The sequence below is a fragment of the Sturnus vulgaris genome, chromosome 7 (genome assembly GCF_052056855.1).
Source record: "Sturnus vulgaris isolate bStuVul1 chromosome 7, bStuVul1.hap1, whole genome shotgun sequence".
Classification (NCBI taxonomy): Eukaryota; Metazoa; Chordata; class Aves; order Passeriformes; family Sturnidae; genus Sturnus; species Sturnus vulgaris.
The window spans coordinates 30,426,998-30,444,558 of record NC_142249.1 but is presented as its reverse complement, the minus strand read 5'-3'; the positions used below and the strand labels follow the sequence as shown (position 1 = coordinate 30,444,558).

The 17,561-nt window shown below is 40.4% G+C and overlaps 1 protein-coding gene across 1 annotated transcript in view; it reads left to right on the top strand.

Moving 5' to 3' along the window:
- The window catches only part of TFCP2L1 (transcription factor CP2 like 1), a 29,823-nt gene extending 16,761 nt beyond the window's left edge, over positions 1–13,062 (top strand). The window contains exons 3-15 of the mRNA XM_014871745.2: positions 499–575; positions 2,134–2,239; positions 2,487–2,593; positions 3,190–3,342; positions 4,141–4,251; positions 5,967–6,058; positions 7,385–7,433; positions 7,530–7,623; positions 8,483–8,573; positions 9,223–9,323; positions 10,281–10,423; positions 12,136–12,187; positions 12,625–13,062. Of these exons, the coding sequence (XP_014727231.1) occupies positions 499–575; positions 2,134–2,239; positions 2,487–2,593; positions 3,190–3,342; positions 4,141–4,251; positions 5,967–6,058; positions 7,385–7,433; positions 7,530–7,623; positions 8,483–8,573; positions 9,223–9,323; positions 10,281–10,423; positions 12,136–12,187; positions 12,625–12,662 (1,214 nt within the window). The 3' untranslated portion in view covers positions 12,663–13,062. The remainder of the gene's footprint in view (positions 1–498; positions 576–2,133; positions 2,240–2,486; positions 2,594–3,189; positions 3,343–4,140; positions 4,252–5,966; positions 6,059–7,384; positions 7,434–7,529; positions 7,624–8,482; positions 8,574–9,222; positions 9,324–10,280; positions 10,424–12,135; positions 12,188–12,624) is intronic.
- The last annotated feature ends 4,499 nt before the right edge of the window (positions 13,063–17,561 follow it).

The following is a 17,561-nucleotide window of genomic DNA, read 5'->3' as shown; positions in this document are numbered from 1 at the left end:
GTTTTTGTGGTTCACCAAAACACTTTACAGGCTTTACTGCTCCCTGAAGAAGGAAGGATTTTCCCCAGCTGCCATCCTCTGCAGAATCCTTCTCGGACCGGTTGTGCCAGCACCTCTTCACACAGCATTGCTTTGGCAGAATTGCTTTAGCAGAAGGGACAGACAAAGGCAGTGCTGTTACAGCCATGTAGCATGGGGGGACCACTGCCTCAAATACCCTGGTGACTTTCTGGAGGGTGACCAGAAAACCATAGCAGCCCTGGGAGACAACTGTAATTGATGCCCTAATGGAGAGCTTTTAGCTGCCAAAAGGCAAACCATCCCCTCAGATTTCTGCTGTGCTTTAGTGCCTATCGATTACTGGGGCAAATGCATTATGTTAGCAAAAATAAGCTTTCCCTGATCAAACGTATGCTTTATCAGCCACATAAATGCCAGCATGACTCTCTCATTGCTACAACATATTAAACACCTTGGAAATGTTTCCTTAAACTCTAGGTCAGTCTTATGAAATCCGTCTACTTGAGAATAGGAAATTGGGAGAGTTTCAAGATTTAAACACAAAATATGTAAAGGTAAGGAGAAATATAGATTTCTTTTCTTCCTGCTACTACATACAGCCTTTAATAAAGGGCCTGACCTTGCTCCCACTGAGACAATGGAAAACACTTTGCCATTGTTTTTAATGGGAGCAGGGGTGACAGAGTTGTTGAGTGCTAGTTTCATGGGATTATGCAGTTTGGCTTTGCAGGGCTTCAGGGGAACCTTTATTCTGCTTGTGATCCTGACCCCAGAGTTTCACTGTGAATATTGGGTTCAGGGGAATCCCAAAGTTCAGTGGTGAACATGGTCAAAGCTGTGGAGAGGCAACTTGTCTCCCTGCTGAATTACAGCAACATGCCTGGGTTGTTATGTGACAAATGGAGGGCCCAGGTGTTTATATAGTTCTGCCAGGCAGATTCTGTATAGCTCCAGTTTACTTTGGTAATGGGCATAATGATGAATATATAGAACTTGATCATTTGGTTTGGGGGACTTTTTCCTGTTGTTTCCCCCACTGCCAAAACAGTTCAAATTCAAAAACATTGGTCTGGACCCTGGTTCTGGATCCAGCCTTCAATTCTTGGCTGTTCTGCCTCAGAATTTCCTTTGAGAAGTGGGAGCTAATTGCAAAATTTTTATTCCAATTTGGATTTCAAATGTTGTTCAAGTTTAGGCCATTCCCTATTTGTCTTTTGGCCCATTTCAGATAGTATGTGGATTGGGATTCCAATTTTGCAGGTGTTCCCACTGTGGCTTGTTTGCATCTTGAAACTAGGTTTTGATTTGGGCATTTCTCAGGTTCACTTACAAAAATTGCTCACTCGATATGGAAGTTCCCAGCAAGAGTGTGGGCTTGAGAAACTGGGATGTTAGGGGTCATTAACTCATGTAAGTGTAGCACTCTGAATATACAAAAGAACATAAGAGTATTTAGGACTTGTCTGCCCTGGGGATTGCCCTTATTCCAGCCTTTTTTCTCCAGTTATTGGCATGGCTGCACCATTGCAGACCAGCCTCCTGTTACAGACACTTTTCTACTCTACCTACCCTTGTTTAACTACTCTGGGGCAAATGACTGGCTCTTAATGGCTGGAATCAAGTTTAATTCCCACTGACAAGGTGTCTGGATATGTCAGCTCCACTGGTGCAGGGACAGGTGAGCTGGCTTCCACTTTTGCAAATCTGAATGGGATATACTGGGGTTGGGACATGGTACTGACACATTAAATATGACCCCCATATTGAGCCTTTTTGGGTGTTGAGGCAGTTTAGTGATGTTTCATGCCATGACACCTAAGATTAGGTGGACATTGCTATAGTGCTTCCAGAGTGAATCCCAGAAAGCTGCACAGGACTGTGTTAGTCCTGTAAGATGTGCCCTGTGAAGAAAGAAATGTGTTTCTCTCTCAGGGGTCCCTTAGGAATTTGATACACATGGTAATGGGTCTCTTAGGTGGACCCTTCTGCTCTCCTCATGAATGGGGGTGAGAAGCATAACAGATCAGCTTTTGCTTCTACTCTGGAAAACCAAAGTCATCTTGAGAGAGGGTTCTGGATCACAGTGTTCATATTGCTGTCTTTTTTTAACAGAGTATAATTCGTGTCGTTTTCCACGACCGCCGCCTGCAGTACACAGAGCATCAGCAGCTCGAGGGCTGGAGGTGGAGTCGGCCTGGGGACCGCATCCTTGATATAGGTGAGACTATTTCATTGTGACACCTCTGCAGGGTTGGGGAGATGAGTGGTGTATGGAGCGTTTGCATGTGTGTTTAGGCTTTTAAAGAATCCTCTGTGTCTGTGGGAGAGAAGGAGATCTAGCACTATAGGTCACAAGTAGAGATGTCTTTGGTGGCTTCGCTTTCACATGCATGTTCTGATTGTATGGAAATGCTTTCTCTCCTTCAATTTAATATTTTTAAAATTTTAGGGGTTTTCTTCTACAGATATCCCGCTGTCAGTTGGTATCTTGGATCCCAGGGCTAGCCCGACCCAGTTGAACACTGTTGAATTTCTCTGGGATCCATCAAAGAGAGCTTCTGCATTCATTCAGGTAAGAGAGAAGTAATATTTCTGGGGTAAACACAGTGGTTAGATATCTTTTAATGACCTGGGCAGACAAAATAGCCAGTATATGAACAAGAGAGAAAGATGGTAATGATAATTACTAACTGATGTGACAATCATGTACAATTAATTTGTAGGATAATCACTAAATCAATTTGCTGGCTACTTGTTAATGTTGGAATACTACCTGCTACTACCAGGATTTTCTTTAAAAAAATACTCAGACACTGGTGTTACTTTCTAAGCATAGGTTTTGTCTTGAGGAAACTGTTCATAACCTGTAAGTTTTCCTTGTTTTCCTATTTCATAACTATTTCTCATTCTGAGCATCAGCTACCTGTTTTCAATCTGAATGATTTACTTAAATCAAAGGATGCTTTTCCTGATGCCCTGTTTCTTTCTGAGCTGCTTGTTCTTCTGATTATTTTGCCCAAAGGAAAAGAAATGAAAACATATGAACTCTTCTGCCTCTCTTAGTTTTTTTGTGAGGAGCCAAAACCTTATGTTCAGGCAGTATCTGAAATTCAGATGACCACAGGTTCCAACTGTCTCCAGAGATGAGCACAGCTTCTGTTTTACCAGGTACATTGCATCAGCACAGAATTTACTCCACGGAAACATGGAGGAGAGAAAGGAGTGCCCTTCCGGGTGCAAATCGACACCTTTAAGCAGAATGAAAATGGTGAATACACAGAACACTTGCATTCTGCAAGCTGCCAGATCAAAGTGTTCAAGGTATGAGGTAGTTTTGGCTTTGTCATCAGTTAGATTAAGGCACAGGAATGTAAAGATTTCATATTGCATAGGAGTGAGGCAAATACTGGAGTAAAAAAACAGACTTTCAACGGGCATGCTTAAGTGTTGCACCAAGACTTGTGCCAGTCTTGTGCCTCAAACACTACAAAATACTGAGATATTTAGGGTATCCAGTGTGTTTTGATGCTCCTAGGCAATCAAGACATTGAGGCGTCTTCAGTTTCTTTGATTGAATCTTCCATGAACAATAAAATTTTATTGTGGAGATCTTAAATACCTTTTTGTTGTTGTTGTTGGAGCAGAGTTTGTGATATCTGGAGGAGAAAAAGATTTAGAGAAAATGCATCTTTGAAGCTCCTAATGTGGGCATGGCAGACCTATAGCTACTTAACAACCAACTCTCCATAAGCCTGTTTTCTCAAGGGATCTGCTGCTCCAGTTTTGTTCCTGTGAGCAATGTCTTTCCTGTTTCTGGAAAGATGGTACAAATGCCAGTTGAGGTGCATTACTTACAGACTGAAATTGTTGGAATCACATCTCAGGACTGTGGTCAGCCTATTTTATAATTGCAGTAAACATTAGTGGTGGATGTACAGAAACAGCAGGGATGCTTGATTAATTCTTTTGTCTAGAAAATGCAGATCTGATCTTGTTTCATATGTAGTATTCCCGTAAATCTTAAGGAGGCTTTTGTGAAAAGATTAGATAAATCTGTTGGCTTCTGTTTCCAAAGTTGCAATACTTGGCATAAGGGAGAGCCTGTGCTTGTACTTATAGCCTAAAGGAGCAGACAGAAAACAGAAGACTGACAGGGAAAAAATGGAAAAGAAGACCACCCAAGAGAAGGAGAAGTATCAGCCTTCCTACGAGACAACTATTCTCACAGAGGTAAAGTGTTTTAGGTACATCATACTGCATCATGTTGGGAGATAAACTAAGAGAACAGCATCTGAGCCCTGGAGATTGTCTTGTGGAGACATGCATGCTCAGATCTGAGTGAAAACAAGAGTGGAGCGAAATTATAACATGACTCACTGTTGAAATTTGTGAAAGATGCCAAATTTTCTTATGTTTTGTGGTATAAACCAACCCTTCGCAGCCTGGCTTTAAAAAAAACCAACTTTCTCAGTTTTCCCTGTGCTCCTGAGCACTTGTCATGGCCCTCAGGTGTCAGTTTTATGAAAATACAGTTGTCTGTATTTTTTTTTTTTCCAGAACTGCTTGGCAAAAGCTCATGTTGGAGATGGGGCACTTGAGCAGATGAATAGGCTGTCTGATTAAATTATTAATCTGTTTTTCTGTGGATGTGCTTATGAAGCAGTTGTTACATGCAAAATCTGAGAAGATTCTAGATTGTACTCTAGGAATAGCTTGTGTCTTATATTCTGATGCATCTGGTGTAGAGTTGTATGTGCTTCTGCCCCTCCCTGTCGTTACTAAGATGTTTGTATAAACTTATCATAGGCTGCAGAATTAGTCAGCAACAGGACTCAAGAAAGGGATTTAAAAGCGTTGTTCATTCTCCCTGTGGAATGACTTGTTGTTTGATTTAGATCTTATTTTTTGGAGCAGTTGCTGGACTTCCAAAAATGATGTTAATTATTCTTAGTTTAAATCAACTTCATGTTTGTGAGATCCAGTCTCTCCCACTCCATGTTCCTCATGTTGCCAGGAACAACCAGCATGTTTTCTGATTGACAGACCTAATTCTACTGAGTTGGCAGATCCCAGACTCTCCCTATGAGCTCTGATGCACTTTGACATATTGCGTGGGGAAATGTGGGTTGCCAAAGAGTTAAATATTTGCCAGTGCTTGTGGAGATGATAAAATATTTGCTAGTGTTTGTGGAGATGATAAAGCTCCAAAGCTACACTTGCTGTCTTTTTATCATTGCAAACAAGGCCACTACAGAGCATTTTCTTGAGCTCATAGTGGGGGGTGTTCAGCAGGGCTAGATTTCTCCTGCTGATTACTGCTTAAATTCAGAACAGTCACCAATTCTAGCTGGGTTACTCTGGTTTTACACTACGGTCATGGAATGTGGAGTCTGACCTATATTTGTGAAGACTTTTAGTAGCTTTGTGTCTGTCTATCTTAAATTTTCTCCATTTAATACCCATTTATGACTGGAGCTGTTCAACTAATGGCCAGAGGTTTCAGCAGGCTGGTTCAAATTCTGCTCTTTTGCTGGTATAAACCTGAAGCAATGCCACTGGAGCATTTTTGTCACCCTTGCCTGGATTTAATTAGGGAATTATAATTGAGAGCAGGGGTATTTCTGTATCATTGCTGCCTTCAGTCTGAGTTGACTTACTGGCGTTGCTCTGACTTACAGCTGTGCACACTTTGGCCCAGTGTTATTTGGGGACAGGCTTTGTGAAATGGGAGAAAGAAATGTGGAATGCACAACTGGAATCAATCTGGCCTCCTGACAGCCCGCTTGGAGAGCAGTGTAGAAAATCCATGGCCCATCTCCTCCTCCCAGCAGGAGTGATGAGCTGAAGTTAGTGGCGTGGCAACAGCATGAATGTGGTATTAGAGGAGAATCGAATCCTTTATTTCCATCCTTATGAAAGTTTCCCCACTGCCTTTCTTCCAACAGTGCTCTCCCTGGCCAGATGTGCCTTATCAAATGAACAATGCTCCATCTCCCAGCTACAACAGTTCGCCCAACAGCTTCAACCTTGGAGATGGGTATGTAACAAATACATGCTTTATCCTTCTTGTTGATATGTTGATTTGTGTGTCCATGCATTTCATACCATGGAAGATGATGTTAAGGACCCTACCCTTTCTAGCAAGGAGAAAGTATTTTCCAAAAGTCTTTAAGACCTTCCATCCAGGAATTCCCTGTAATGCTGGGTTTGTACGTGCCCTGTTTATGTGGTGGCTGGAAGGTGAGCATCAGAGGGCCTCCAGGGCCATTCCTTGTGAGAACACACCATGCCTGTACCAGCAATCCCTGATATCTTCTCACTGCTGTGTTAGAGGCTTTCAGCACCTCTTCAGAACTAGCATTTCTTCCTTTCTGTCCTGAGGTAGTTTGGGTTGCTGAATTCCCAGGTGAATGACATGTAAAGAAATCCTTTGGGGCAAAGCAGCCTAGGTTTTGAGATGCCATTTCAGAACAAAGGACTAATGAAGACATGTTTAATTAAATAAACATCATAACAAGACAGCTCTAGTGATTCTGAAGTGCTGAAGATAATTGGTGTCAGAAAGGGACAACAGTGTCTACCAGTATTTATGAGTCCTCCCTGCTACATACTTCCCCTTAGGAATTTGGAATAGGCTTTTTTCTTTTGGTAGGACTCTGCCATGTTATCGCCTTCTCACACAACTTAATTACCATGTTGTATTAATCCATGTTGTATCACTAATTTTCAGTGAATCCCCTCAACCTGTTAAAAAGAACAAACACTGAAATTACAGAATTTTGTGTTAGTAGAGAGATCTGCTGAGAATAATTTTCCTTTAGTAAAATCCCTGGTATGTTTAGGAGTCCTGTCTGTGTTTAGAAGAATTAAGTAGAAATGTGTTTTTTTATGATTTATGGCACTTGACTATATTTAAGATAACACCAGGGTTGAATTGTAAGGTCTTTTATTCAATTTTTGTAAAGAATTATTATTCAACAGTGGATTTAGTGGGGATATTTCTACACATAAAAATTGAGTTCAGCCACCCTGTAGGTTATAATTTTCTTGCTTAGATGATGTCAGATTAGTGAGTCAACCATATGGAAAAGCTTGATTGAGGTCAGTAAACCTGAGTTTTTCTCTTAGTCTTGAGTCTTGGTCAGACCTCAGCTGACCAACTAAAGACTCAGAGAGAGGTTTTTTATTCTTGTTCCAAATTTTGAACACCTTTTAAAAAATGTGATAAAGAAAAAAAGCCAAGTTGGATGTAACTTGTGAAAACTTAGTCAAATAGAGGAGGGGGAAGAAGATGGACACTGCAATGTAAAATTTAAAATAATGTGTTTTTTTTTCTCTTCCAACTTTATATAATTTCTTTTAGCAACAGTTCACCAACCCACCAAATGGAGCTCCTGCCTCCCAGCAATGATGTAAGTACTTGAGATCATGTTAATGTGGTGCTTTTCTCTTTTAGGACACTGGTGAACTGTTCATTTCAAGACCTTCTTATTCTTTTTGCAATGTAGCATCTCCTTCCTTCTGCTTCTATTCAAGATGCCCAGCAGTGGCTTCATCGTAATAGGTTCTCTCCATTCTGTAGACTCTTCTCAAGTTTTTCGGGTGAGTTTAAACAGTCCAATTATTCTGGTTTTTTTCCTCTTCCATAAGTGCAGCTCATGTAGCATCTGCTGCTGGCCACTTTTGATGGGATCCTTGGTCTGATCCAACGTGGTTGTTCTTTCATTCTTAGATTAGTTACCATTTATCAAAGCAGTTTGTAGAGTAAATAAAAATGGAAGAAAATAAATTAAGATGGGACTTCCTAAGTTCATTAAGTGCAACTTTGAAACAAGTCCAGGGCCTTGTGCAGTTGCCTTTGAACATCTCCAAGGTTGGAAATTCCACAGTCTCTCTGGACAACCTCTTCAAATACGTAACTATTCTGACAGTGAAAATATTTTTTCTTATATCTAATCAGCATTTCATCTTCTGTCTGCTGCCTCTCATCCTATCTCTGCACATTTAAGGTGCATCTGGCACCTTCACTGTACCCTCCAATTAAATACTTGTACAGACCAGTGAGCTGGTGGAAGGGGCAATTGTTAGAGGTGTTGAAACCAGGAGGAGACTCTCTCTGACTTGCAGCATAATGAAATAACTCAGTGAATGTGACAGTTACAGAAGATCAGGTCATTTAATGGCCACTGTGAAATATCTCCCTTGTCTATGATGAGTTGGCTGGAGTATTTTCCAGTGCAGCACTGTTCTTTTGGCAGCTTCCAGCTTTCTGTTTCACAGTGATTGATTGATTTGAAGTACACACCTCTCTGAATTTAAAACTTTTCTGTGTAAAACTATCTGGTTTAGCTTTGTGGATTCTCTACCCCCTCTACCTCTGCCCTTTTCTGCTGCCCATACATATTATTTGGAAGCTAAGATTTGCTTAACTTCTGAATAAAGATCAATTTGAAATATGTAGGTGCCGACTTACTGAAGATGTCCAAAGAAGATTTTGTTCAAATCTGTGGGCCTGCTGATGGAATTCGGCTCTTTAATGCAATTAAAGGAAGGTTTGTACTATTTCCTTCCTATTTTTTTGTTATGATCCCTTGATAATTTCAGTGTTAACCAGAAGTTATTCGTGGAGCTGTAGCATTTAGACTTCCTTTTAATACTTCAGAGAGGTTCTCTCAGGGAATGGAGATCAGTGATATTCAAATGCAAGCACAGCTCAGAAATGTTGCCAAAATGAAGCATAATGTGGATGTCCAGTGGTTTATTTGCTACCAGGTGATAGCTTGTATCCATTTCCTGAGCTACACAGCTGACAATACCCTATGCTTCATCTCCACCAGAGGTAACAAAAAAACCAAAGCCCTGGAGGCTCAAATGACTCTTAAACTTACTTTCATTGCAATAACCTCATAAATTCTACAGCTGAGCAGGATTTAAATCAGTAGAGGCAGGTATGATGAACTGCTTAGCAAGTGCTGTAAACTTTATTCTTATCTGATCTTGAAAAGATTAAGGTGCTCTGCATCACCTCCCAGGGGTCTCTTACTAGACATCCTAAGCCATCGAGTCACCAGCATCAGGACCATCCCTTCATTTGTTATTTATGCACAGCCTGAATAATTCCATCTCTTTCTGTTTGACAGCTGACTTGAAACTATTTCAGATCTGCTAAATAACTTACTACTGTTTTTGATTAATCCATAGAAACGTAAGGCCCAAGATGACAATTTATGTCTGTCAAGAACCAGAGCAAAACAGATCCCATCTCCACCAAAAACGAGAAAATGGAGATGGCAGTCTTTGTGGTAGGTTCTTATGTATGGATTTTGTTAAAAACTTACCTGGTTGGAATGCTGCTTTCTGCCTGAGCTGTGTGGGAGAGCTTGGTGTCCTTAGTGTTTGAAGGGATCCTGTTTATCCCAGTTTTACCAGTTTTTTTGGTTATGGTTTCACAGCTACAGATTCCAAATAGCACTGTCTGCCTGGGGGACAGACCCTGCTCACAAATTGTCTGCAGAATGCCACAGCAGCAAAATCTCTATTCAATTCTTAGTAGGGACAATAGCATTAAAAACCACCCTTCCATCCACCATTTTCTTTAGATTATGTCTTGTTTGAAAAAATTCAGGGAAATGGAAAGTTGGTAGGTCTTAAAGTGAGGTTATAATTCTTGAAAGTTCAAAGCTTTTGAGAATTTGTCATACCTCATGACACAATGTACAACCAAATGAAAACAAAGATTATCCTTCAATCTGGCAATTGATAATAAACAGGCACAGCTTTTCTGCCTGGTAGCTATAATTTAGATTAGATTTCTAAAACAATACTGTCATGCATGTTGTTACCTTATACATTGTATGTTTTAGTTTGTGCCTATGGTATCTAATAAAATACTGCTTTTTGTGTCACATAGCATGTGTTTTACTATTTGATTGAATTCTTTATTTAAACTTCAAAATCAGTAAAAGATTATCCAAAAATATAAGCAGCTTTTATGAGAAGGCTGTTTTAATGCCCCATTATGTAAGTTGTAATTAGTCCCCATGTTTTCCTCTGGGTAAAAGTTGTGTGTGCTTTAATTGCCTGCTGCATACGAATAGTGGGTATTTTTCTGCAAATCATCAAGCCAGCTATTTGGGGGATGGTTTAAAACACCAAGCTTGTTTATTTCATTTGAACCTTCCTCTTAAACCCATTTGGTTGCTGAGTGTCTTGGTGACATCTGTATTTGCTGTTCTGTGATTGCTTTCCACTTGTTGCAGTGTATCATGCAATCTTCTTAGAAGAATTGAACACGCTGGAATTGATGGAGAAGATTGCAAACTTGTACAGCATTTCTCCCCAGCAGATAAATCGGATCTACCGGCAGGGACCCACAGGGATCCACGTGTTAGTGAGCAATGAGGTAAGGGGGCTGCATCTTTGTCACAGATGCAACAGTTGTCTGACTTCTTCAAGTTAGACTGATCTTTCAAATTATAGGATGTATCTTCAAGGGAGAATTGTAAAGCCATTAATCCCATCAAGCTAAAGTAAATACTTGAAGCAAATCAGCCATACACAGCACTGATATTGGTGTGGTTTTGCTTTGTAAAAGATGTTGGTGTTCTTGCTTGGTTACTTTTTTTAGGCAAAACAAAACAAAATTGGTCATTTATTACTCTCAACCACTACCTGAAAAGAGGTTGTGGCAGTGTGGGGCTCTGTCTCTTCTCCCAAGTAACAAGTGTCAGGATGAGAGGAAATGGCCTCTATTTGTACCAGGGAATGTTTAGATTGGGGATTAGGAGAAATTTGTTTATTGGAAGAGTTATGAAGCATTGGAACAGGCTGCTCAAGGAAGTTGAGTCACCATCCCTGGAGGTATTTAAAAGTCACGTAGCTGTGGCACTTGGAGGCAGGTTTAGGGTTGGGCTTGCTGGTGCCCTGTCAATGTCTGTGGCATGATGATTTTAGAGGCTTTTTCCAGCCTAAATGATTCTATGAAATTCTTTTCATTTTGGCTACTTAGACACATTTTGAAGTGAGGATCTAAAGTAAGAACTTCTAAAATTAAATAGGCAAGTTGCCCAAAGAAGGTAAGTTTTAAAATCTGTAGGGCAATTAGTTTTACATCTTGGCCTATGATTCCAGGTACTGGGTCTGTCACTACATACACACTATAATTTATGGACCTCTGCTACTGTTTGTGTCCCATTATATGATGCCTTAATTTAGTCCATTCCATTAACTTACAGGTTAATAGTGAGTTGCCCTTCTTCCTCTTTTCCCCCTATTAAATAACTTACTCATTCATGCACCAGAATCACTTAAGGAGCTTCATTTTTAAGAAGTGTTGTTAAAACAAATGAAGCAGAGCATAGGTCTCAACTGGAGCCTAAATTGAATGCTGTAATGCTTATTCCTGAAGTCTCCTTGCTATTCCAGCCTGATTAAATCTGAAACTTTGATGCTTTATGGATGCAAAGTGCTTGGAGGCAGCTCTTGGTAGGGGAATTGCATCAACCAGCCTGGGTATAAGGCTTTAAGTATTTGTTTAAGTCAATTATTAACAAGGTCTATTGCTTTTCTAATATTTTTTTCTTGTTCTAGTACTATAGTGGCAAGAGTGTGGCACTCTGTGAATGTACTTCATGCATCATTAGGCAAAGACACACAAACTGGCCAGAGAAGTCTGATTTGAAGGAGTAGAGGCTGGATGTTAAATCCAGAAGAGTATAGGGAGATCAGTCTAAAATTGAAAAGGGTATTTTGATGAGAGAATTTAGAGCTGAAAAATGCACTACTCGAGTGATACTCAGTATCTAGGAGAAAGCTTTTTCACAAAGCTGGATTTCATGAACTGATCAGAGAGGTTCTGGTCACACCTCCCTTCTCTGAAATTGTGTCCAGCATTTGCTTCAGCTGTATGAGACACCTCCTGAAGGTAATTCCCCTCCTCTTAATTGATCAGTCATGTACGTTAGTAATCTTATGGGCAGGGTTACTCAGGACTGTGCAGGACTAGACACCAAGTGCTGTTTGATACCTCTCCTCTAAGACTGTACTGTCCCTGAAAGAAATGTGAGTTTAATTGCTAAAAATGTGTTGTGTTGGCTTTTTCCTTCTGCCCTTCAGATGGTGCAAAACTTCCAAGACGAATCTTGTTTTGTTATCAGCACATTAAAAGGTGTGTATTGCTGCTGCTGTTACCTGTTACTCTAAAGATAATTCCTCCTTTCAATTGCACTAAACGTTATCACAAACTCAATGCTGTTATCCTGAAAAGATAAGTAATCTAATCTAGTGTAAGTCAAGGTGTTGACTACACTATGATAGATTGAATGATCAGTGCTTTATGCTGTTACACTGTTACAAAATTTCATAAATCCATTGACACCACTGACATAAATGAGCAGGAAACCACAAATAAAATGATAAAATATGGCAATTTGTGGGGTTTTTAATGCAAATTATTTGACTTAGGTGTTCAACACTGGTTTTCCTGAGTGGGTGGTGAACAAGGGTACAAACTGTTGCAAACTACCTAGAAAGAAAATTTGGAGTTCTCTATCTCTGGTGTTTCCTAAAAGCAATGAAAATATACTTTACATTTCTTTGTTACAGCTGAAAGCAATGATGGCTACCACATCATTTTAAAATGACCATGCTGCACAGAGAGACTTTAACGGCCTAAAATCTAGTGCCTCGCTGAGATTGCTACAACCTAGACTGGAAACATGAAGAACCTTCTGGATAAATGCTCCTGTGAACTAAGAATTACCAAACAGCTTAAGAAAAAGCTTGCTTTTACAGATAGAAATTTTTGGTGGTGTGTGATTTTGGTGGGTTTGGTTTTTTTGTTTGTTTGGTTTGATTTCTGTTTTGGTTCTTTTGGTTTTTTTAAGCTGGAGCTGAGAACATCCTCAAAGCTTGTACATGTTTTTTCCTCCCTCCCTTCCCTTTCAGTCTCTTAAAAAATTGTAGAGGTTTCTGCTTATTACTTAGAAACATCTGCCTTGTACCAAAGGGAAATGAAAGATAAACAAATCCCAATTCTCTTGACCCCTCATGTTTGAGTGAATTGATTTACTTACAGTTCTGAGTGCTCTCTTGCTTTCAACACATACCCTGATGCTGATGGATGTAGACTCCCCAGGGCTCCTCTTGTACTCTTTGAGGTGGAAGGCTTGGGGCTGCCTCCCAAAACTGAGGCTGCCTCCTCCAATGAAGAGGATGAGTTTGGTGCCCAGCCTTCACCCAAAGTGTCAAAGTGTCTGGAAGCCCACACTTAGCTGTTCTCCACCTGCAGATGTGCTCAAAATCCAGAGACCTTGGTTCCTCCTGACAGACCTTCCAGACAGTACCAATCTAGTAGAGCAGTTCTGGGAGTGTTCAAGGGAGGACAGACAACTTGAGGTGAGCAGTTCAGTACCATGTTATTATCTTTAGAGAAATCTCCTTGAATGGAGCATGTGAAGGTTTTCTGAGGAACTGTTTTGAACATTGACAGCTATAGTGCTCATGACAAATTCATACTATGGATTTATTCTACTCTACAGATTAGTGATTAACTGCTATCTTTACTGTAACTGGGAATTAGATTAATCTTAGTGGATTTTCATCCTGTTACTGAAGTAAAACTTTTGATCAAGACCAGGTAAACAGATCATCTTAGTTGCTGCTTCTTATATTCTTGTTCTTTCACTTTTGACTCCTGTTTCCCATATCTGTACCTTTGATCAGCTCCACCCTCCCTTGGTCTTTTGGTACTCTGTTCCAGGCTCCATTAAGCTGAAAAAGCAGCTTCCACTGAAGTCAAAGGCAAACTGGATCACCTTTCTTGCATTTCACTTCTGACAGCTAAATAATGTCTGTTTCCCCAAACTGAGTGTCTATATACTGTCAAAATCTGATTCTTGAACACTTCATTTCATCCTAAACTGACATTGAAAGCTGAAATACCAAACATTTTCCTGGAATGGAAATTTTTCAAAAAATGAGAAATTGTCAACTGGAAAACACTGAATAAGATGTTCCAGCCTTTTGAAATGGAAACATTTAATTAAATCCATTTGGCCCTTAAAGCAGCATCAGTTTCAGCTACTGTTGCAGCCCTCAGAAATTGTCATTCAAGTGCCTTGCGCGCCGTGTCTCCCCTGGGGCTGAGCTCTTTGGCTGAATTACAGATCCCATGATGCTCCTACCCTGGGTTAGTCAAACAGGGAATGCGTCATGAGGGCTGGAGAGGTGCCCAGGGAAAAGAGGGGGCCATGGAGCTCTTGAATTACAGCTCCCAGCTGACACTAGAGGAATTCGGACAGACATGGACTGATATTTCTCTGACAAAAGTTATGTGTTTCAAGTTTTCCCAACAGAAATAAACAGCAAAATATTGAGAAAAGCAACCTTTTTTTCATTAAAGCATCGAGTTTTGCGCAAAAAACCCCACCCTTCCCCACTGATATATTTTTTTTAACACCGAAAATAATACTAGAATAGAAAACTTGTGTTACAATGGGAAAACCTTCAGCCAACTCAGCTAATTGAGCAGCAATGCCTGCTTAGGCACGATCTTGCTCAACTGACTGTCCTGGATGCTCCATGAATTGTAGGCATGCAGAAAGGATGCCTAGGCTTTGGGACATGGTGGTTCCTCCTTCTGAAATGAAGAAATTGAGGCTTCTTGGCTGAGAACCAGTCTGTGTAGGTGAGGAGGAGCTCCTGGCCATGGGATCCAGATTGTGACCACACAACACACTGTGCCTTCCGAAACAGTGAATGAATTCCAGGTGCTTTTGTGAGCAGGTGTACCAGGAGCTGCTTGATTTATTTTCTAGAAGGTGCTTTGGAAGATGGAAGTTGGCTGCTCTGTAATACTGGTTCAGTTCATGGTATGGCTGTCATTGGCATGCAGCTCAGGTGAATCTCATGGGAAGGCTTCTAAATAGACCTTGAAGTTGCCAGGAGTGTAGCTTGTATCATATCATATCTACTTAGATGTGATAGCCCTGTGAGGGGACACAGCAATACTGATACATAGCAGAGTGAAGAAAGGATAGAGGTGGTTTTGCTGCCAGTTAGGGATTACTTGTTTTAAAAAGCCTAACTTCTTGATTCTTTAAAAAATAACTGTTGCCCATAAGGAATTATATGCCTAAATCCTCATAGTGTTTCAATAGCACTTGATTGATGAATTTTGAACAAAAAGATGTCTGTTAGGGCCTTGCTGTATTTAGATTTTTAAAAACAAAATAATTATATTCTCATCTGAGGATGAATTTGACAATGTATCTTGCTTTCATGCTCTGAAAAGATATACCTGAGTAAAAAATCCCATAGACTATTAATATTTTCTTATGGGTTGTCTCTGTGTGAGCCTGTTGTAAAGCTGTACAGTTTAGGGGTGTGTGTAATACCTACCTTTATTTAACAGAGTAGTTCTAGTCCTTATTGAACCTCTGTAGCCCCAGCAGGAATTTTGAGGTTTGTGGTTAGGTAACAAACACATCCCTGAAGACACAGCACGGCTGGTTTGGTGTCCAGGAGAGTGCTGAGTTACTTCAGCTTAGAATCATAGATTGTCTTGAGTTGAAAGGAACCCTTAAGGGTCACAGAGTCCACTGCCCTTGTCCTTACAGGAGTACCTAAAACTGATCCCTGTGGCTGTGAGTATCATCCAGAGCAGCCCAGGTACTCCTTGAACTCTGGCAGGCTTCCTGCCATGACCAGGGGCAAGGGAAGTCCCTGGGGAGCCTGTCCCAGTGACCAAGCACCCTCCCAGTGAAGAACATTTCTCCAGTGTCCAGTCTGAACTTGCCCTGATTCAGCTTCATTCCGTTCCCTCCCTGCCACCGGTTACCAGAGAGAGGAGATCAGCACCTCTCCTCCACTGCTGCCCTTGAGGAAGGTGCCAAGAGAGAGAAAGACTTGTCTCACCTGTGTGTCAGGTAATCCTTGACTCCCCTTGGATCTGCCAACCCTGGAGGGACTTGTTTGACCTGTTTGTGGAAGTGACAGCCTCCAGAAGGAAGCTTTTGTTTCCTAAAGACTGGAGGAAGCACAAATGTTTAGTCTGGGATAGATACCTAAATTCTAGATAGACTAAAGGCAAGGGAGGTGAGTAGCTCCCACTCATCTAAATAGCATTTACTGTTTTCTTAAGTGCCTGTTACACTTATTTTTACTCTTTTTTTATTGTTGCTGCTCCTATTTCTTTCTTTAAAAGTCAGAAAACCTACTCAAAGTGATTTAACTGGAACTTTTTTCAGCTATATGTGAAATTTGTGCAGCAGAACTTTTTAGGGACTAGGGCTTAAGATAACAATGAGTAACATGGTTTCCCAAGCTGTCCAGCTCTTCAATTGTATGTATGGTGACAGCCACTTGGGGGCTTGCTGGGAATGAAAAGGCAGAATCATTGTATGATTAATACCAATATGACTCCAGCCAGTACTGCAAAGTATAAACTTGCATTCTTGTCAGATCTGTACTGTCTGTTCGAAATTTCATAAATTGTGGCATTTTCTCTGTCAACTGAGTAAATTGATAGAGATCAATTAATATGACTCTGGTGATATCCTGAAAACTCACAGTAATGTCCATGATACACAACTGCAGGGCAAGGAGAGGGCAAACGATCTGGTGATAAAAATTTGGCCATCTGACTGAGGTGGCAGGACTGGTGCTATTAAAATTAATGCTCCTGTTCTCACTGCTGGCCCTGCATGGTTAATTGGCTAAAATAGAAATAATAATTCAATATGGAAAATACTGGAATTCTCATTGTCTTCGTGTGAAATTTAATGGGCTGAAGTTTCAAGACTTGGAGGTGGTAAAAGGATTCTTGCATTTGAGAAGCCCTGAATGGCACTCTCCTTATAATGTAACATATACATATATATATGCATATATATACATATATATCCACATACATACTGTACTGTATCAACACATACTTGTGCTGAGTACATGTGTTCCTTGGCTTTAACTGGTACTCTGCTTTGTTTAGTTGCAGTTCAATGTAAAAGACTCTGGTTGATCAAGCTTCAAAACCCAGCCATTCCCTGGGTAGAAATGTAAAAGTCCATAGTAGCACCTAGGTGATTTGGACATGGTACACTTGGAGTGATATAAGTTCTATGAGTTTCTGCCATATAAATCCCAGGCCTTGGTGAAGATGAGCATATTCTTTCACTAATACTGCAGTTCTACATTGCAGCTTCTGAAAATTAGTTAGAGTAACAGAGAAATAGATTGCCCAATGCTTTGTGAACTAGTAAGGCTACTCCATAAGCAGAACAACCATACGATGACTTTTCCTAGCTCAATGTTGTATTGCTTAAGCATTGGCTGTAATTCTAATGATCATCTGGTGGATGACTGAAACAGGTTTTTTTGTATCTTACCTGTTGGGATTTTTTTGAATTCTCAAGGAAATGCTTATATTCAAACTGTAGCTTCTCTTTCTCCTCCAGTTATGAAATGGTTTAACTTTATGCTAGTAATAGAAATATTTTCATAAGACTATAATCTGACAGCACAGGGTACTCAGAGTGGGGAGT